Source organism: Papaver somniferum, chromosome 1 (assembly GCF_003573695.1).
Source record: "Papaver somniferum cultivar HN1 chromosome 1, ASM357369v1, whole genome shotgun sequence".
Lineage (NCBI taxonomy): Eukaryota > Viridiplantae > Streptophyta > Magnoliopsida > Ranunculales > Papaveraceae > Papaver > Papaver somniferum.
Genome location: NC_039358.1, coordinates 131,335,068 through 131,357,008, shown reverse-complemented (window position 1 = coordinate 131,357,008; position 21,941 = coordinate 131,335,068). Strand labels below are relative to the sequence as shown.

Here is a 21,941-nt window from a genome sequence, read left to right as displayed (position 1 = left end):
CAACATGATAACCTACACATATTCAAAAAATAAATGTCGTTTTTGAAGCATTTGAATAACAAAAGCTTTTCTTCCCCTAAAGGAAAGCGAGGTATATATTCAATCTGAACTTATTTGTTATTCCTCTTTTGTAGTATAAAATACCACACATCAAGATGATATGTTTCTCCCCCTTAGTTTGTGCTAAACTCTCTCGTTAGATATATAATTTTCATCACATATATCCTTTCTCAGTGATTGTAAATCACCATATACTCCATATATTTCTCCCCCCTTTTGTCACAAAAATGACAAAGACATAAAAGAATAAAAGAGAAAACCAAAAGGATGTTACAAGTTCATAAAGACTCATACAACCTATTATATTTATGCATGAAGGTTTAATATACCATTTTAGATAAGAAATACTAAAACTACCTAAGTAATTTGTTTTAACACCTTATCAAGGAAACAATTGCCCGAAGCAATTTTCCCTTAGATTTGATAAGTCGGAAAAGAATAGGAATTAACCCCGCTGCTTATCAGGATCCAATTATTCATAAATAATTGTACCTCATCTAGACAAGACAAAACTAGAATAACTAGTTTTCTTATCAAGGATCTGATTGGACTTGAACAATCGTACCTCGTTTCAATAAGCCTAAACTAAGATCAGAATTGACCCAGTTTTTCTTATCAGGAATCAATTGGACTAAACAATTGAACCTCCTATTTTTTAAGCGAAAGCAAGAATAGGAAATTGAAATAAGCTTTTCTTAACATGAAAACGATTATCAAACATAAATAAATCGTTACCTTATATTTCGATATGATAAACTAAGATCCGAATCGATCAAGTTTTCATATCAGGAAATATTATCAAAATAAGTCTTCCCTCGGTTTCCGCAACCACTCTCCCCACAAAGATATGACGTTTAAGCACCAGTTCAATATAGGACTCTCCCCATGTGAGTTGTAATTCCCTGCAAGACAAAGAATAACAAACAAGACAACCTTTACCAGAGAAAGGTCGACAAATGCTTAACTTTTACGTTTCCAATGTAAAAGACTAAAACGGAACACTCATATGTATACTGCATACACAGTTTATGAGATATAAATCGATAATAGTATAGTCGTAACTCACATATGAGATTAATTGCCATCATCCTTTTATGATTATTTGATTAAGCAACCCGATAGGTTAGATATGAAATTAGCTAAATCAAAAGTCACAAAATCATAAAAAGGTAACCTATATGAGACCTAAATTTATAGTTTATAAAAACCAATAGTATATCTCATACAACGAGAACAACACGGAGATACATCAATTTGATCAAGTATGAATGTCACAAGTATTAAGACTTATCATTCGAGTGTCATCCTTATGACACACTTTTGATACCTCCCCTGGATGTCTTTAGGAAAGACTTTGGAATCCATTTAGAGATGGTTTTCACATGATCCGCTCTGTTCCTCTTTCCATTTCCTCCTGAAATTAATCTTTGAAGACTCTCTTGAGAAAATGTTAGGGTAATTGTTATGTTGGAAATTTTGAGAATTAACTTTTCTCCAATTTGGAACATCGGATATTTTCTTTGTATTTACAAATTTATCTCTCCTTTATTATTCGAGTGATCATGAGAAAACTTTGCAGAATCCCGATAAGCAAACTTTGAACTATCATTATAACAATTCTTTTGCTTATATTTAGGACAATAATTACCTGAGTTAGTAAGAGGAGTAGCATTGAGTTCGTCCAATTTTGCGAACACACGTGCATCTATGGGTTTCTCATTCTTTTTACGGAATCTGCATCCCCTTTCCAAGTGTTATTTATTTCCATAATAAAAGCAATGTTTAGTAACACAGGAACCAAGAGGTTTAGTGTTGCCTTGTTGTGGATCCACTTGTATTGGAGCTAGACGAATTTTGTATTTTCCATCATTTTCTTAAAGTGAAGGTGTTATAGTTTGTCTTTAATGTTTAGCATTTATGAGATATAACTTTTACTTCAGTATTCTTTTCAGGCGTGCATTTAACAATCGCAATGAAATCTTTGTTCTCTTAATCCTTGGAATAATTAGAGCTATCACTATTGTTCTGATCTCTATTCTCTACATATTTTTGTGATTTTAGAGAAGGATAAGATGCATATTTAGAAGATCTCATTTTTTTTATCTTAATAACTTCCTAAATTGTCGTGCAATTTCATTACAACAATCCACAGTTTGTGTCTCACAAGAATTTTCTGCCGAAAAACTAGTCTTAGTCACAACTTTAAGGGTAATACCTACTCCATTATTGGATTGGTATTCAAGGTCAAAGATATTTAATTTACAAACTCGAGCGGCTTCTAGATAGTATAGAAAGATCATTTGCTTCTGTGAAGGCATACTTCTTAGATTCGTATATTGATGGTAAAGACCTTAGAATTTTACACACAATATCCTTATCTGAAACAGTTTTTCCTAAAACATAAGAGGTACTCACTATTTCAGAAAGTTTTCGGTTAAATTCATGAAAGGTATTCTCTTCATCCGTATAAAGGTTTTCCCACTGAGAAGATAGGGTTTAACGCCTAGGTTCCTTATCATAGGTATTCCCTTCAAATACGACATTAAGAATATCCCAATCCTCCTTTGATATTTTACACGTTGTTACATGATGATAGAGTTCTCGACTTAAAGCATGGATAATGGCATTCAATCCCTCGGAATTTTGCTTAGAAAGCAATTTTTCTTCATCGTTGAACTCCTATAATTTCTGTAGTCTAAACTCAGTAGTTGAGTTGTTGACAAGTACTTTTGGGTGCTCATATTCATCAATAACTAAAACCCAAGTGCTAAAGTCACGGGATTGAAGGAAAGATATCATTTCCCTTTTCCATCACAGATAGTTTGAACCATCAAACCCTGGCGGTACGTGAATTGAACTTGGTTGTTTCATGTCTGTAGGTTGGAATCGCTTACAAATCACGAAAATTTGGAAACTTGCCTTTGGGAAGTTCCTTGGTAAATATGTCCGCCAATTGGTATCCGTCTTGCAAGTTTCAAAATTTTCGTGAATTAATTGGAGTTGTGGAACATCACATTAATGAGGAGATTTTTGAGTGTTAATGTAATGTTCAAATGCAATAGGAGTGTAGGAATATAAGTATTAGTAAAATAGTAAGTGGACACTAGTATGCCACATGTCCACTTATCTTTATGATCTTATATTGACCAAGTAAAGAGAGAAGTGAATTATTGAGAGAGGAAAATGATTGAGAAAAATTAATGAAATAAAAGAGAAAGAGAGTTCCCTACACGTGAGGGGACATTGCTAATATCCCTTTAATAAACTTAAAATATAATATGGAAGGGGAACTCCACTCATTTCCAATTGGTTTTGAGTTGGATGCCCGCAAACTTTACTTGGTATCAGAGTTACGCCATGTATGAGAAATAAGACCCAGTAAGACTAAGACCCACGAAGGCAGGGAAACCGTACAACGGTCCATGATGTAGAGGACTCAAAGAGCCTTACACGTGGAGGGGGAATGTTAGAGAACCAAAATAGTCCCACATAGTTTAACTCCTTAGTCTAGATCCTATATATAAGGTGCAGTGTCACTCCACTCATTGCCAATTGGTTTTGAGTTGGAAGCCCAGAAATATTTCAGAAATATAATGCAATTATGATATGTAATGGTTTAGAACCTATTGTTGCAATTACATTTTCAAACATTATTGCAACTCCTACTTTTACAAGATGCTCTTTTTAACAAATGGTATGCAACCATGGTTCTGACTACAATTCAAGATGCTAAAAACTTGTGAAGGAGACAATTGATCCGACCATCATGGCTTCTTACGGGAACGACCAACATGGATGCTGGCAGGAACAGACAACTTGGCTTCTAACAGGAACGACTATCGTGGATGCTATGGTCGTGACAAGCATTATCTTCCAGGTACGCGTCAAGCATTGGCTGGCAGGGACAGACAAGCACAGCTCTATCAGGGACGGACTACCATAGCGCTGCCAGGGATGTGACAAGAGTTGGTGCTGGGATGCGACAAGCATTGGTTCCAGGGGACGCTTTCCAAGTTGGACAGAAAACTTGGCCTGGAAGCTTGGCCACGACAATGTACTGTTTCTGCTAGCACTTTGTTATACCCTGGCCATGACCTACTTAGGCCTTCTCAATTTTTATGTGAGATCAGGTGTTGGCATCATGCTTGGCCGAATTTTTATATGGAACATGTTCGAGGAATTCAGTCGTGGAAGTTCTGATAATCGATACGATGTTTAATATTACCCAATATATTATGTATAGTCAGAGAACTTCTGGAGAGGAATAACAACCAGCACCAGTGGCATTTTGATGACAATATTCCTCTATACTAGTGGCCAATTCATCTAGGAGGTGTCCGATCAGTGTAGATTAAGTACATAAGTGAGGACAATATAAGTACTAAAATATTCCATAAATACATATAGAACACCAAGAGTTCATCTGGGTGAAGCCCTGGCGTATATACACTTATAGATATGTCTCTGATACGAATTCAGAGGCGAAGTTACAAGTTTTACCTTTGTTAAAAACCCACCATCAACAAACCATTTATTCGTGTGATTGTAATGAATTATAGAGTCATTTTGAAAGGAAAGTTATGATTTGAGTGGTTTGAGTGGCGGAATAGTAGAAAACAAAAGTATATAGACAGAGATGGAGATGAAGATGATATTTTCCTTGTTTGAATCATGATAGCTATGGTTATGATTATAGAGGAATCATGATTTCTGTTTCTTTTTGTCCACAGTGGACTCGGTATATAAAATAGGAGTCATAAGAACCTAGGTCAGATAAGTTAAGTACGTACAGTAAGATATTTCTATCATCCAACTCCGCTACAAGGGAAAAAAAACAAGGGACAAATCAGGTTTTAAGTGTTATTATTTTAATTAGCCTAACCCTTCTTGCGTTAGGATTTGAAAGTACCATTTCACTTGTATTTAATAGGCGGAACCTAACTCTAATTTTGGGCTTACCATAACAAATTTCAAAACCTAAACTAATTTAGAACCTAAAACCGCTATTCTCTTTCTCTCTTATTCCTTTCAAAATATAAATCCTAACCCAAAGTCTTCATTTTCTCTTTTTCATCGAATCTCCAAACAACTCATGTACAAATGTGAGACTGATTCAAACCATTGATTGTATTCAACAGCTGCTTCGATACCTTCTGCTAACCCTTCCACATCCATGTAACTTCTAGGAGTCTGGTCCCTCTCGACCCATTCCTTGGGCTCAATTTATTTTTTGTATTGAACCAAGCACTTACACATGTATTTATGTTTTTTACTTTTCTTCGCATCTATGTCAAACTGAACATACACTTTCTGCTGGTGGTAACCAAGTTGACGCATAACTTTGGTTGGGTTGTACAACGTGTACCCACCGTAATAAAACAAGGGTCCATGGTACAAATAAATTGGTTCTTTTTCATAAGCATCTTTCATATCAACATATGAGTCAAATATCACATTCGTGGTGTCGTCCCACTTCAGGTTATCCAACGAAAACCTTATGTACGCCAAGTATCAAGCTGGTGTACATAAGGTATTTTTCCTTTCAAAATAGCTTGTTAGTACAAGGACACATCTGAAAACCTTGTACCACATTTAAATAGGGACTCCCTCAGTCCAATCTGTTTCGTTTTTTATGAACCTCTTTCTCAATCCTGGAAAATGTTCGTATATCCAAACCTATGTCCTATATATGTATACATACGACACTATGATTACCATCCAAATATAAGTTACCAAAACTACTAATCAAGAGTGCCCTAGTTGATCTTGTTTGAATTTAAGGTAAAAATAAAATAAAACCACAGTAAACTTATAAAAGGGGATCAAAAAATTCTTACTTAGAGAAGAGGTATACTACGACCCATTTTTCGATACTTCTTTCGAGAGGCTTCTCTCAAATTCTTGACTAAAAAGGCAATGCAAGCAGTTCCCCATGAATACCGAGAAAAACCATTGGCATTTTCAAACAACTGAAGATATTTGGCGTCCCCCAAGTTTCCTGTTCTGTCGGGAATATCACCGTACCAAGTACAAACATTAAGAACGTCGTAGCAGTCCGCTTGATTTCGCCTAAGGATAGAGGAATTGGTCTTTCCGCCCTCCAATTAAAACGGTCCCTCAATTCTGTTATCCTAGAAAATTTCAATCCCTTATATTTATTGTTATTTTGTTCTCCATCATGGTTTTCTTTAGGTAATTTAGCAGCCGCCTTGAACTGAACCAACATTTCGGCACCATTCCATCCAAGCAACCTCAAACTCAATTCTTTCAAGGGTTTCCAATTAATTTTAGGGCCGTGCCCGACGTCTACCGAATCACTAGCCACGGGTAAACCCAAAAAATGAACAACATTGTCGGAAATTATTGCCATTTCTACGATAGAGAAATGAAATGTGCCAGTTTCGAAATAAAACCTCTCCTAGAATGCAGAAATGGAAACTCTATCGACCTCATGATAGGAAGCTCTAACTGCGCTGTATAATCCGGAGTTGAGCAAAATTTCTTGAACCTCCTCACATTCCTTGTCCAACTTCCAACTTGACATTGTTTCATAGAGATTGTGGAGCTTCAAAATTCTAGCGTCATTTTTAGGATCCTACACAATAAAAATACATTGGTCAATACGTGTAAAAATTTTATACAAAATTACCAAGATTACAACTTCACCATTACCCGGTGACGCCAAATTTCGACAGCGAACTGGTCTTCGTATCCAAATAAGACTTCACATTACCCCTGGGTAACACACCACCAACCTCTTCAAGTGGCATCAACTGGTTAACAATGTTTTTATTAGTCTTTTTCTTCTTTTAGACACTTATTCGTCCACTTCTACTGGAGGTGGTTCCTCAATGACTTCCTCATCAACTTGGCTATCAAAATTATATGATTGTTGTTTCTCGATAAGTACTTCTGTTCTACCAGCATTAGGGCTTGAAGGTTTTATATCATTGGGTGAATCAGAATGTTTGCAATTAATTCCATGACAACAGTTTCTTCCTTATTTTAAATAATTTCTTCCATCGGATTTGTAGTTTTAGCACCAAATTCATCGATTGTAATCCCCTCTCCTTCATTCTGTAAATGGAATCAAATGTTTGGTTTTTGTTAATTTACTAATAAAAGGTAATGGATAACGTCACAACTAAATATAACTAACATAAAAAGACAACAATTAAAATTGAGGGAGTGGCAGTTAATTGGTTGCCGCTGTGACAATGGGGAAATTAGATAACCGAAACGATTTGGTCTCTTTAGAGTCTGGTCCTTTCAAGTTGAAAGCACATAGAATACATAAAAGAAACCTCATATCCCTTTTCTAGTACATGGATATATTAGTTTATTGTAAAACAAATCATGGCCGAAACACCGTCACAACCAACACCCTGAATCAACGAAGAAATTGTTTGTCAAACATTACGAATGAATCAACGGCTTGAGAGTTGGAATGCACAACTTCTAAGCATTCCTGATGTTTGTTTTATCTTTGTTGACCAGTCTAATTATAGGGGTCGGTCATAATATCAACCTAAATAGTCGAACTAAGCATTGGAATCATTTAAAAAAAAAAAGACGAGTTTCATGTTCGATAGTGTTGTTCACTAAATGAACGAACAACCTGCAACTATCCATGACCGCCATTAACCAAATTCAAAAGAAATTTTACAAAATTATTCAAGTCAAAACAAAAATTAAAAAGATGACGGAAAATCACCTGGAATTTAGTATCAATGTCATTTATTCCATTTCCTTTTTGTCTACTCGCCAAATAACGTGTTCCTCCCAGCCTTTTTCGGAACGACCACAAAAGCATAATGAAGTAGTACTTTAATTATCTATCTGGTTCGTTTTTTCCATAGTTTTAATAAAAAATAGAAGGATGGTTCGGATTATCTTTGATCGAAAAATTTCTTCGAATTTGAAGAAAAAATCAAAAAACTTTCCCTTAGCACAATTTTTGGATGGAGCTAGTAGGTTTAAGCGCAAACCGCATTTTCATGTAGTGCAAGAGATTTGTCTATCAAAAAGGTAGAGATAGAGAGCGTGTGAATGGACTCCAAACTCCCAAGTGAACATAGACTATTTGAATTAGGTTAAATTTAGATTCTCCCGAAATCTCATAGTATTATATATATCCAATCGACCTAGAAGAGTTTACTTCACATTCTAGAGCGTGGGAGACTTTAAAAAGAAGGCTATTATTGGGGCGTCACACTCTAATAGAGGGGTTTTACTTGGATTTTTAATGTCCAAAAAAGTAGTTATGGGATATCCTAACACATATACACAATGTCTAGATTACCCTTTAACTAGAAGTGATTTTACGTCCAGGTTTGGATTAATTCCAACCATAGAATTTTATTTGCATGTAATTTTACGTCCAGGTTTGGATTAGTTCCAACCGTAGAAGCTCATTTTACGTCCAGGTTTCTTTTAATTCCAACGTAGAATCCGATATTACGTCCAGTTTTCTTTTAATTCCAACCGTAGAAGTGATTTTACGTCCAGGGTTGGATTATTTCCAACCGTAGAAGTGATTTTACATCCAGGTTTGGATTAATTCTAACCGTAGAATTTTATTTGCATGTAGTTTTACGTCCAGGTTTGAATTAGTTCCAATCATAGAAGCTCATTTTACATCCAGGTTCCTTTTAATTCCAACCGTAGAATCTGATTTTCTGTCCAGTTTTCTTGTAATTCCAACCGTAGAAGTGATTTTACGTCCAGGTTTGGAATATTTCCAACCGTAGAAGTGATTTTACGTCTAGATTTGGATTATTTCCAACCGTAGAAGTTTATTTTACGGCCAGTTTTTCTTCCCACAAAAACTTTGTCCCAGAATTCACCAAGTATACAACAAAATTCATTAATTTAATTTTTATCTAATTAAATTAAATTAAAATTAACTAAATAAGGGTTGTTTAGTCATTACAAAATTATTTGAGATAAGGGGTTTTTGATATTACTTATGGGTGATCCGTTTTTGTCCTATTAGGTGACGCCCTATAATGGAATGTGACGCCCCAATAATAGCCTTCTTTACAAAAGAGAGCTTTAAAACTACGGAAAATGGGTAATTTGTCCAAATATTTTTAAATCACGGTTCAAATAGACGAGTAAAAAATAGTTTGGGTGAAATGGCCAAAAAAAAAAAGCAAGGATGAAACTGGTTTCATCCTGTGTAAATTAAAAATAAGAAAAAATATTTGAAAATAGGCACGATGAAACTGGTTACATTCTGCCGATTTTTACATTTTTGTCCATTTAAACAGTATCAAAATCTAACTGTCCATTTTACCCAGAAATTGTTGATTTTGGTCTTTTTAACCAATTTTGTGTTAAAACTAAAAGTAAGTTGTTGAAATGCGGGGTAATTTGTGTTACCTCCCCTGTAAAGATTGATAATTTGCATTACCTCCCCTACAAAAATAAAATTAGCAAAACCTCCTCTCCTCAATAATTCCGTCTATTCCAAGTTAGCTGACTCAGCATAAACTTACACGTGGTTTTTTGTAGGGAAGGTAATGCAAATTTCTAATCTTTACAGGGGAGGTAATACAAATTACCAATCTTTACAGGGGAGGTAACACAAATTACTTCAAAAAAATAAAAACCACGTATAAGTTAGTGTTGAGTCAACTAACTTGAAATAAACGGAATTATTGACGAGAGGAGGTTTTGTTAATTTAAATTTTGTAGGGAAGGTAATGCAAATTACCAATCTTTACAGGGAAGATAACGCAAATTACCCCTTGAGATGGGTTCTTCCACTGCATGATAGTATATGGAATTATGGATGGCTATGTATGACTTTCAATGGCACAAATGATGATGACCAGCATGAAGAAGATTTGTATTGAAAAATACTCACAGTCTATCTCGATAAACAATGCGTGGTGTACTTATAACAGTGTCTATGTGCCTATATGACATTCACACAACCTAAATTCCCAAAATTTGAAAACTACGTTAGGTCCATTAATCTGCAGCTCAGATAAAGCTAAATTTCTATTCAAAGGAAAGAAAAGTTGTCTAGTCTTTCATGTCATTAGTAGCATTCAATTTGAAGTCAAGTTTATTTAGGCGTAAATGCAAATATAAATTTGTATCTGCACCTCTGTGGGATACCTCCTTTTTTTAGGGGGTGCTAACTACTAAGGTTGTTAATGGCCTGGTGGCCCTGGTCTATCTCTTTGTTGCTGGTGCATGTCACAACTTGGACAATTTCATTAAGGCAGATAACACACGCATACTATTGTTGATTTCACCTTTTCCTATATTCGTTCTCTCGAAAATTTTATATGAATCACCTTTTTATTTTTAGTAGTCACTTGGCCTACTTGTGTTTAGGATAGAGCTACAGCCTACACAGTGGTCATTAAAGATTTAAAGGTTTTGAGGAAATCATCACAAGCCCAAGCAAGATGATTGTCTTCCCTCAAGTGGAGGAGAGGAATATATTGACGGTTAGTAAGTTGAAATTTGGGGCCAAAACTTTGGCCTTCACGGTCGGGTTTGACAGTGAACGAGAAATGTAAAGGACCACTTCAGCTCAAACTTTAGCAGACAAAAAATGGTCCTTAGGTTGGTATTTCTCATAGGCAATAGCCTTGAAAAGGAGGGAATTACTGCATCCATTTAAAATATTCTTCATCTTAGAATTCCATATGCTAAATGCCTAAACTGGACAACCGTGTGTTGGACCAATTTAAACACGAGAAAGACGTAACACTCCCAAATAGCAGGCAAATACAAAATCGAAAATGTGAAAAACTACTTAAAACTCAAAAGTACTTGTTCTACTTTTTTCTTATTTTTGAAACAGGACAGTCGCTTAGGTTTGGATTTTTGAGTAAAAATAAAGGTCAAGTTGTTATATAGCTCTTGTTGAGGGTAGTGGACAGATTTCCACATCCAATGCATTTTTGCTGGAAGTGAAAATACATGTCTTATCATGATTCTTGCGTTTGGGCTGAATTGCATATGGATGTGGAGACCATGAGACTTGGCCTTACAAAATTAGGTTCTGTATGTGGTATATATCTTAAGATTCTGAGAATGAGGTTCGGAGGAGTTAGGCCAAAAAAACAAATAGGGCAGCCTGTCTAACTGAGTATCTCCTTAACTTCCTGAACCGTCCGAAGAACCATTCTCCACGGTCCACATACTCTCCAATCTCCATGCTTACCTCAGAATAATCCATAGTTCAAACACAATGCAGATAGAGGATCTCCATGCTTAGTCTAGTAAGGAGGGCCTTGGAACTTTTTCCCGTCAACTGAACCTCATTTCTAGTACTCCTTGTTAGCTGTTGTTACTCACAAGTGACCAAGAAGCTACAGATTTTACATACATCTCATAATTTATGGTGTTTCAGTACTTAACTAAGTATTGATAACATGGGACGTTGGGACAAGTTTATAATACGATAACCATGAATCATCCAAAATATTAATCTAGCTTTGTGCAGCCCTAGCCTTTTGGTAAACATTAGGTATTCAAGTTGTTGTGGCATTAGTTGGTGCACTAGTTATCATTGAAGCCACTACAATCAGTTTTTATGTTGCTTTACGTCGTATTTTAAATATAGGGTTTACTAGACCAAATGGAAAATGAATCATCTAGTCAGGAGAGATGGTACAGCTGAGACTTCCCCCCTCAATTCCTCATCCCACTACAATCAGTTGGTTGAAATCAGAAATCATGGCGCTATTATGAGTAACCAATGAAGCATTAGGTCTAAGAAACTGAGTTGAAAAATGAGACGTTGTGGTATTATAACAAACTAGACAGAGGGAGAGAGTTGAAAAATGAAGGACGATGAAAACAATACATAAATGAACTGAGACGGATTGATGTTTTCATCCCCTCATAAACAAGACCACAAAGAAACGCATTGCGCCTGAATACACATAAATAGCAGAATATACGAAAACAAGCCGTTTCACATCTTGATGGCAAAGAAGAGGGAAGAAAAGAAGTGGTAATAAGTACCATCTGATAGTGTTTTGATACCTAAAGTAAGGAAGGCGCTCCCGATCGTTCACCATAGCTCACCAATCTTTACTTCACCTGATGACTGCATCACATACACAACAGAAATATCAGTACATATTCCACCAACACATCCATAACGGCAAGTCTTATGGTAGTGCAAGCTATGGGGTATTATATGAAAACATTGAACCTATTACCAGATTACAAAAACAAGAGATAACATATTGCTTACATATTCGGATCAGTAATGTGTTTAAGTTCTGTGCTCTACAGCTAAAATGAAGCCTTGATAATCGTGAAATCCAAATAGAAACCATTTAGAAGTCGGTTTTTGGTTTTTGATTACAGAAGATTGAGGAAAACATTTCCAACAAAATAAGAAAAAAGAGTACGCCCAGATGTTTTTTAATAAAAAGTGATCACCTGAGCAAAATAATATGATTCAAATACTTGATAACTATGGCTCCTTGTTATGTCTATATGTTCTTCCTTGCAAATGTGGTATAAACATGTGTATCCTCAACAAATTAACCATTCTTATTTTAGCTACTCTTTGCTTCTGCATCTTCTACTGCGATTCGGCTTATCTATCTTTGGTACTAGTCAAGACATCTATTCTTGTGGGGAAGGATTATATGGTGCTGCTGGCTTGCAAATGACAAAGGATACATGTATAATAGGTTTAATCAATTTGCAGTTTACTAAAAAGCACTATTGCCATGGGCTCGTCCATGAATAAGAAATGCATATAACAGTGAGATCTGTATAATGAAATAAACATATAACACCATTTTTTTGAACTAATCTCGCAATATAAAGTTCACTCAATAGCTTCAGAACATTCTTCATCGTTTACTGCAGACTAACGCCACAAAAATCTCAATATTTAAGCAGATCTAATATACGATGAAAACTTGTGCACCGATGAATGATGTTGCCACTTTTATAATCTGCAGTAGAAACTGTATTCATTCGTACAGGCAGCCAAACCAGAGACCAGATAACTAAGATGGATATCAGTTAGAATTCAAAGGTCACTAGTACTTTTCTAGATTTTATAAGCTACTAACAAGTTAAGCCTTTGAATCCTGCATTTAGGTTGTCAGTCGGTTGATTTGAGTCAGAAAAAGTAAGCTACTAAAGGTGTAATTTAGTAAGATTAAGAGCTTTATACGATTGTTAGTGCATTGACAGTTGGTAACAATTTAAGAGTAAACTAGAGTATGAGTTAGAGTTGTGCAAAGAAAGCCTGGTGCTACCAAAGTCAAAACTCATCTATAATCAATAAATCGTCTATTATATCTTATAAGATAGGTTTAGCAATAAATTGTCTATTATATCTTATAAGATAGGTTTAGCTTAGTTGTACTGGTGAGGAATCATGCAGCTTTGTACAGGTTACGCCTGTACATCTCCATTGCCTGTTCTAAAATCTTACAACTAGTTTCGGTAATAAATTACATGCACGGTTTAATAGTTTGCGCTAGACCTCCAACATGTGCAACTGGCATGAAGTATATAATGCTTGTAGCAAATTTGTGTGCGCAGAATTTTTAAGCTATAAGAAAAAAATCGCATGTCGAAAAATGAAAGTTTTATGCAAGAGTTCAACCATAACTAGTGCAGCCAAGTACATGTGCATTACTTATTTTCTAGAATATTTGTTGTTACTAAAGGGAAGCTGTAAGGATTCTACTCAGGACAGAACATGGGTATGCAGATTATATCCAGATATATCCAAGAAATTAGAATGTCTTTGCAAAATAAATTAATGTCTACTGAGATAATCAAACAACAAAACCAAAGGAAGCATTTCAATAAGCGCTAGTACTTCTGGTAAAGTTAGCACTAGGAAGCGAGGCGTGCACTTAACATGCGCTGATAAGGCTTAAAAAACTTGTTAAAATGGAAGCAGACAGTTCTTATTCTCCAGTTTTATGGAGTATTGCTAATGTCACACCTTAGAATGTGGGAGATAATTCTTTAGACTCTGGAAGTAGGTGCTTGTACTTAACTAGGACAAGAGTTGGATAATTCTCTCTAAAACACTCTTTAAGAGTTTTTTTACATAACTAATAATCCTTTGCCTAGTATCGGCCGGATGATTCAAAGACTTGGTAATTCAACTAAAACTATTATATTGCTTGAGGTACATAATCACGACTTAGCTACACTTGGCTACTTCTATGTTTCAGGTGTCGAACTCAATCTGCACTATACTTCTTCCACCTCAATACAATGTGCCAAACTTTTCTCTCCCTTATAGAGCGACAAAAAAATAATCTCCCTCTTGATAAAAATATATATATATACATATATATATTTATCATGACAACAGTGTTCTTGTGAGTTCAGCGCGACTCCTCCTCAACCAGGTTTCGCTTGAACGAGTCACCTTTATCTAATTTTCAGAATTTCACACTAAATAAAGCAATTGTAGCTTTACTCGAGGAGAAAAGTTAGTGGCCAAAGCGAAATTAAGCTTATGTTACCCAATTCATAAACAACCCAAACTAACCAAGTCGTGAAGCATGTTGGTGAACTTCAAGATGTAGTGGCAATCAAATAGCTAATAATGTTTCTTAAATTTCGCCATAAACAAACCTATAACAAATTTAGTAAAAAGATGTTTTCTCAGCTTCAATAAGGAGTTTTACCTTTAGTAATAAAAATAGAGATACCCCCATAACTCTTCACTGATCTTCATTAGATTTTCTTAGCAAAAGAGATAAATGTCAATCTGATGCCTTTTTTATTAATCATATCCCTATTTTGCTATGTTCGCTATCCGTGTTCCCGTTTCCTAGTTTTTCAAGTTGTCCTGTAAGGTACCATACTGGACACAGGACACTGACACCATGTACGTGTCGCCGTAACACAGCAAATTACCATTTATACGGCATCCTTCCTACAGGCCAAGCATTTCAACTTCAATTCAAGCAAAGATTCAGTTCTTGGCAAAGTTTGATGTACCTATGTTAGACATGAAACTTTTTCTACAGGGTCATGAGCATTTTTCATCTTCTCAGACATACCCCGAGCCCGAGGTGTCAAGATTAGTAGATTACCCTTGAAATCCTATGCAATTCATGAAATTAACTATGCCAAAAGAAACTCCTCCAGCAAAAGCCGATATCACTTTTGTGTTTCTTAACTTTGAACAGGTTCCGTCTAGCCTAAAATAGATTGTTGAACATGCGTTCAACTTGCTTTACTACCCTGCATATTGCTCGAGGTAGTGATTTTTGAAAACTGAAGTTCTTGACCTAATGCCATATCATTTCTACAACTTATGGTTTTTGTTTTTTTTTGAAGCATTTCTACAACTTATGTGGTGATACAAAAAGCATGGTAAAACTATAACTTGCAATCTCATACTATCTGATGCCACATGCATTCAAGGATACTAATACCCCTATTATTAGGAATATGTAATCAGAACTAATCTCTTACTTGTACAACTACAAAAGAACAAGCCAACCAATGTTCCATTCCATAGATATGAAAGGATGGCACCTCAACAACCCAAAAACCCTTTCAATTTGCATTCTCATTCGTAGGGTTTCTTAATTTATTCATTGAATATTCCTATTATAGCTGACCATTTCTTCTAAAGTTTTAAGACCTCTTTGATGTTTAGTTTGCCTTCTCTTTAATCATTTTTCCCTATTTGTTTTCAATTGCTATTTCGCCTTTTAGTTATGCTTTTACAACGTCTTCTTAAAAATGGCTTTATCAGCATTGTAGGTTGCATCCAATTGAGAAATAATGTAATTTTCCCTTTTTACAGTAACATTAAGAAACATGTTACAAGTACTTAAAAATGATTTTGAGGGCCCAAACAGGTAGGATACTCTATAATGCCTCCGCCTATATTTCATGATATTTGAGAAATAAATTCTATTGTATCATAACTTATGTTCAAGAAAATGGACCAATAAATCATTCATGATACTAGAAAATAGAACCTAGAGAATGCAACACTTTGTGATAATTACTAAACTATGGTTATCCTATGTTTCTTTATTTTTTTTGATGCAAGATATCTCATGTTTAGAAGACTTTTTCCGATTCATTGAGAAGAAAACCTAAACCTAAATTAATAAACTATAGATTTATTATTTATATTCAAAACCCTAACATGTTTTGTCTAGGTAATATAAAAAGAAAGCTAAACAGAAGCTAGTTACAATTTTAACTACTTAGAAAAACAACAAAATATGGTTTCTTCATGATATTACTGAAACAAAAATGAACATACGGAAGCAAAATCTCTGCAAAAGAGTGAAACGTGGCTGACTTCCGACATTGCGCCGGTATAATGTTGGATGACCCAAAATTGTATTGATATTCTAAAATCTGCCTTCAAATAAACCCATTGGATTATTGGAGAGACACTGTGGATAAAGACCTAAGGCTCATGGATGGCTAGACACATGTCAAAAGAAAGCAACAGATTTACTACTAAACAGACAATGAAGCAGATCCCATTGTCGCATGAATCAATGTAGAGGAACAAGACAATATTATACCAACTGGAAAAAAGTATGTTTGGGTGTTATCAAGAATGGGGTCAAAATGTAATCAACACACATTAATTAAAAGAAATGAAAACACACTTAGAGCCCATATACGAACTGATTAACTTAAGGAAAGCAATGAGAATCAAAATAGCAGAGATTGAGTACTTACTGGTAAAGATGAAGATGAGCCAAGACACTTGATATTTTGATTTAGCCTTTTCAGTTCTTCCCTTTTCCTTTCATTTCTGAATGACTGCCTCCGCCATCACCATAACAGAGCTGAAGGCGGCCGTCAAATCCAGATGGGAACTGATTCCCTGCGGGTGTAAGGGAAGAAGCAGCGTTCCCAACATTTCCCATGAAGAATGGCATGTTTGGTCCATCTGAAGGAGAAGAAGAAAATCTCGGTTGAAGGTGATGAGGCAACTGAGATTGTGATGAATTGGACTGAAGGGTCCCCCTATTGAAACCAGCAATGCCTGAAGAGATTGTAAAATTTAGATTATATTCGTTCCCATTGGCGGCGGTAGCAGCAGCTGTGTCCGGAATAAGGTGATCCGATAAAAATGAGAACTGATGCATCTCTGGATGCTGCTGCTGATGATGATCAGCAGTAACAGTGAATGGAGGTGGTGGTACCCCCATTGTGTGGGGCGTCGCCTGAGAAGCATTTCCGTAATCGTTTTGGGTTGAAAATCCGGATGATGAGTAGTGATTGTTGTTCCTCAATGTACCTCCCCCAAAAAGGCCCCCACTGAAATAATCCATTTGTGTGGGAGCTAAAGGACGGTGTTGCTTACTGATAACAAAATTTGAGAAACCAAGGTTTTGTTGGGCTGCTGATAAAGAGGAGCTATTGTTATGCTGAGCACCAGTGAGAAGTTCAGTGAAAGAAGAGCTCTGAGCATTTTGTTGACGACGGCCAGTTGAAGAAGTATGATGAGGAGCTTCATCTGGTTTTTCCTTTTCCTTATCTTTAGCAGTTCTTTCTCTAGCACGTTCTCTAGCTTTTACTCGGATCTCGGATCGAGAAAGAGATAAAACTGAACCCTTACTTGTCTCTGAAGTGCTACTACAAGCGGATTTCGACAACGAAAGATTGTGTTGTTGCTGCTGATGATGCTGATTATATGCAGAATCCGTATCGAATTCCATCTCAGCTATGTCCAATCTTGGTTCCAAATTGACGTTGTGGTGTGTTCTCTTGTCATCACATAGTAGTTGTTTTGGTACATCTGGAAATGTAGCATTGAGTGAAGGAAGTTCAGTAATAGCATCAGCAGCAGCTTTAATCAACCATTCAACAGCTTTGCTAGGTTGATCATAACCTAAACGATCTTGTAAATCATAAAATTGTATAGCTGTAGAGACCGATAAACGAACTCTCCGATCTCTGAGACCCTTTGCTGTTAACACTTTACTATGACGATCTTTCCCACCGGAAGCTCTTGAAACCCTAAAAATTCTTGATGATTGCCAAGCTCTAAGTCTACCATTATCATTACTACCAATATCAAACCCACCAACAGCGCCACCCGTTGTGTTAATCATAGCGCTGTTAATGTTAATAACTTTTCTTTGATCTGCTGGTTCTTCATCTTCAGCATCTTGTTGTTGTTGTTGATACTGATCAGCAGCACTTCCTTTTCTTCCTATTTTGTTGGAATCGTTTCTAGAGTTACTAATCCTTGACAGTTTACAAGGCTGATGATGACTCTGAATATCGTCCACCTCCATACCGCTTTCATGCCTTTCTCGAGAAAACTTAAAAACAATAATAAGATCTTATTCTAATTAATATATCTTTTTTATTGTTCCTCCACAATCGAGAAGAAAGAGAAAGGAAAATTAAGTTTCTCTTGTTTGTGTGTTTTCTCTGTCTCAAGAACGGTAACAGTTTCAGCAGCAGCAGTAGTAACAGTAGGAGAATTAGGGTTTTGACGAAAGGGTGCGGCAGGTGGAAGCAGTACTGGTTTCTTTCATTTATTGATGACGACTTGCTTCAGTACTTTTTTGTGTTAAATCTCTCTTGATCTATCACGCTCTAAGCCGGAAAAATGTCAGCTATCGTTTAGCTTTTTGTTGCAAAAGCAAAAACCTAGCTAGCTCTGAACAGATGAGCTGTTCTCTCTCTCATTGCTCTCTCTCTTTCCTTCCACACACTGTTTCTCTCTGCTCAGTCGCACCTACTGCTGAGATATGAAAGAAAAAAAAGTATCTGATGCTTGTAATTAAGTCGTACAGTAAAGCCAGATTAATAATTAGACCGTCTTTGGTATAGCTAGATAAAAGATAAACTCAGACCCTAAAAGTTAAAAACTCTAAAGACGGGGAGTAAAATAGAAGATTCAACGTTTAAAAGTAAATGGGGAAAGAAATTCATTTTTTTTTACCTTGAAATGCAATTAGGTGGATCTGCTAAAGATTTAAGCTTTTATTGTTACAGGAAATTGAAAATTTCCAATATTTGACCTTTAAGCTTGATGCAGAGATTGATTATTAGCTGTTTCACAACTCCACGAGAAAAATATGAAGAAAATTAGTTACAACTGATGGATCTGTACTACATTTTTCAACTCTTTTCTGAGGCACAAGGATTAACTAAATAAAGAATCAAATTTATAGAAGAAAAGTATTTGATGACTTGCTCGAAACAGATTAGCAAAGCTTTAACCAGAGATCGAGAAGAGCTATGATGAATCAAAACCAAATAGAGAGGAACAAAAAAAAGAAAGAAAAGAAAACGTTGTTTGCAAGTTGGTTTCCCAATTTCTCTCCTTCTCTATCAGTATTCAATCGCGGATTTCCTGTGCTACTGTTTCCTGCTTGCTTATTCTTTCTCGAGTTTCCAATTCCGAAATCCCAAGACCTAATTATCTATTTCTAAACTGTACGGATATTTCTTGTTTTAGCTCTTCTTTTTCCGTCTTCTTCTTCTTCTTCTTCTTCTTCTTCTTCTTCAATGTATAGCAGCTCTTCAACAGCTCAAATAATAATCCAATTCACCTTAAAATCAGTTACCATCACTAACTAGTCCTTGTCTGAAAATGAAGAGATAAAGTTATAATGAGCATATAGGAAAGTAGTAGTCCGGAGTGCTTAGGGAGGGCTCTTGACAAGAAAATTAGAAGTAATGAACGGTTTTATCCGTAATCTTGGGCGAGAGTGAGCTCGCACTTCAATGCCCTAAGCGTTCCTCCATTTAAGCATTCGCCGGTCTTATCGCCAAAGGACAGACAACAGCGCCGTTCCCATTTCTTAAATGTCTATATACTTTCTGTTTTTCTTCTTACCAAAATTACAACTTACCCCCTACTAAGCTATAAGCCTAAGACCCTAACTCTAAACTCTTATTTTAACAACCGTACATCGCCACAACCACTTTGGTCATTTTGAGTTATATTATCTTTATTGACCAAATTCTAAACCATAAGTTACTACTTGTAGAACCTGCAGTCACGCACCTTGTTAGTTTGAGATAACACAGTTGACTACATTATTGACTAAGATGAAATCATGTTTTAATACGGAGTCTACATTATCTTGTGTAGCTTTCTCAAAGCTAGAAGTCACGAAGAGGTGAACTAGTCTCTAGAAGAACGGAGGCCACCGATTCCTTTAAGCAAACTGGTACAGTCGAAGTAAAAATAATGAATGGAGGGCTTTTCTGGAACTTAGCTTATTATTATTATCCACAGCAGTTTATCTAGTTAATTAAAATTAGCAATTAGTTAGGGACCTTATTTTATGACAAACGACACCTGTCCAGTTGAGAACTCGTCCACTCACTCACTTTGAGTACGGATTTTAGTGCATTTTTCATACTAGTGGTGAAAGTTAGGTCATTAAATTATCAATGTCCGTACGGATCATTATGTGTCTCATTGCCTCCCATTCTCAACCTAATCCATATTTAATAATAAAAAAAGTGTAAATGAGCTTCTCCTTTTTCTTTTCTGAATGGCGTTTGGCTAGACAATTTTAATATGGCTAGACCATCAGGATTCTTTTTCCCGTACACTATTATTATGCTTAATTTTCCTTTGAAATGTTAATATGCTTAATTTTCTTTTTAATTTACGTCCTAATTCTTTTTTGATTTGCTGAGCTTTCTAGACCAGGCATTTCAGGCTTTTGTACACTCTATGTTGCGAGAACGTTTCAGTTGCTTTGCAACTTTTCCAAATCGCCAATGGTCGTTACAAATTTACAAAGGAGTGAACGTTGTCATATTTGGATATTATAGGACAGTGATAAAAATCCGGTACCAAGACTTGCATTATATATAACCGAAATTATTTTTCTCATCCGCTAAAATACATTACAAACTGCTATTGCACTGCACACTGTACTAAGTTGTCACCCATGCGGCAGATTATAACTCGCTTCATGTTTGAAAGAAAATCTTTTACTTTTTCTTTGGCATACCACTTTTTTCCTTAACTTTGATCTTATTTAGTGCACACCAATAAGTCCACGATATTTTTCTATCGTGCCAGAATCTTGCAAATCACTAGTATCATTATCTTAGAAGAAGCGTTTAGTATGTGGTTGGAATCCACCCAAAAATCTTGATTTTGGTCAACTTGGTTATTAAGTAGAATAAGCAATGCATGATGTATAACATTTGATTCTCCTGAAAACGGGTCCGCTACCTACAAGGCCATATAGCTAGGAAAATTATGAAAGAAAGGAAAATTTTCTATGAGGTTGGACTTTTTTTTTACAATTACCAAGTGTCTAACAAACGGGACATTTACGTTGCCAGCAATAATACACACATAAATTTAGAATGATCACAATTGGACTGGATAAATTTATATTGTTGAAAAACAGTTATATCTTTCAAACCATGCCCTTGAAACTTGCTTCAATCTGTATGTTCTTGAAATCTTGATGGTTGTTCCATAAAGATACGTTCATGTAAATAACCATGGAAGAAAGCAGATATATCAAGTCGTTTCACAATTTATTGCTTCGACAATGCAATAACACGGTCCCAACAAGAATTGAACAAGAACCGCGTTGTGACCATAAAATCGAGTTGAATCGAAGACACCGAGCCAAACCGGATCGGAACCAATTTTAACATCTAAGGTACCAGTTTTCTAGTCCAGATGCCGAGTCATCACCAATACACATGTACTGGTTCTTAGGTCATTTCCGACCAAACTGCACCTGAAAAAAATGAATAGTATAAGCCTTTGATTTGATATCCTCATAGTATTTCTAACCGTTAATCCTTGGTAGAGGATTTAACCTAAACCTAGGCTACGTGAATCAATCAGCCACTTCTTCTTCTCTACTTCTGATTAATTACTCAAGAATATAATAATAAAGGGCTCACAAAAGTCGGGATGA

At 35.8% G+C, this 21,941-nt stretch overlaps 1 protein-coding gene across 2 annotated transcripts; it reads right to left on the bottom strand.

Annotated features, from left to right (window-relative positions):
• Positions 1-11,808: 11,808 nt before the first annotated feature.
• Positions 11,809-19,809, bottom strand: LOC113300934 (transcription factor TCP2-like). Of its 2 annotated transcripts, none has more exons than XM_026549873.1 (3): positions 18,974-19,809; positions 16,750-18,772; positions 11,809-12,139 (listed from the first exon to the last, which is right to left on the bottom strand). In XM_026549873.1, exon 2 carries the CDS (start codon positions 18,315-18,317, stop codon positions 16,800-16,802), a length of 1,518 nt encoding a protein of 505 aa, XP_026405658.1. In that variant the 5' UTR covers positions 18,318-18,772; positions 18,974-19,809; the 3' UTR covers positions 11,809-12,139; positions 16,750-16,799. The 2 variants fall into 2 exon arrangements, with proteins under 2 accessions (XP_026405658.1, XP_026405659.1); XM_026549874.1 differs by having other exon boundaries at positions 16,750-18,769.
• Between the last annotated feature and the right edge of the window lie 2,132 nt (positions 19,810-21,941).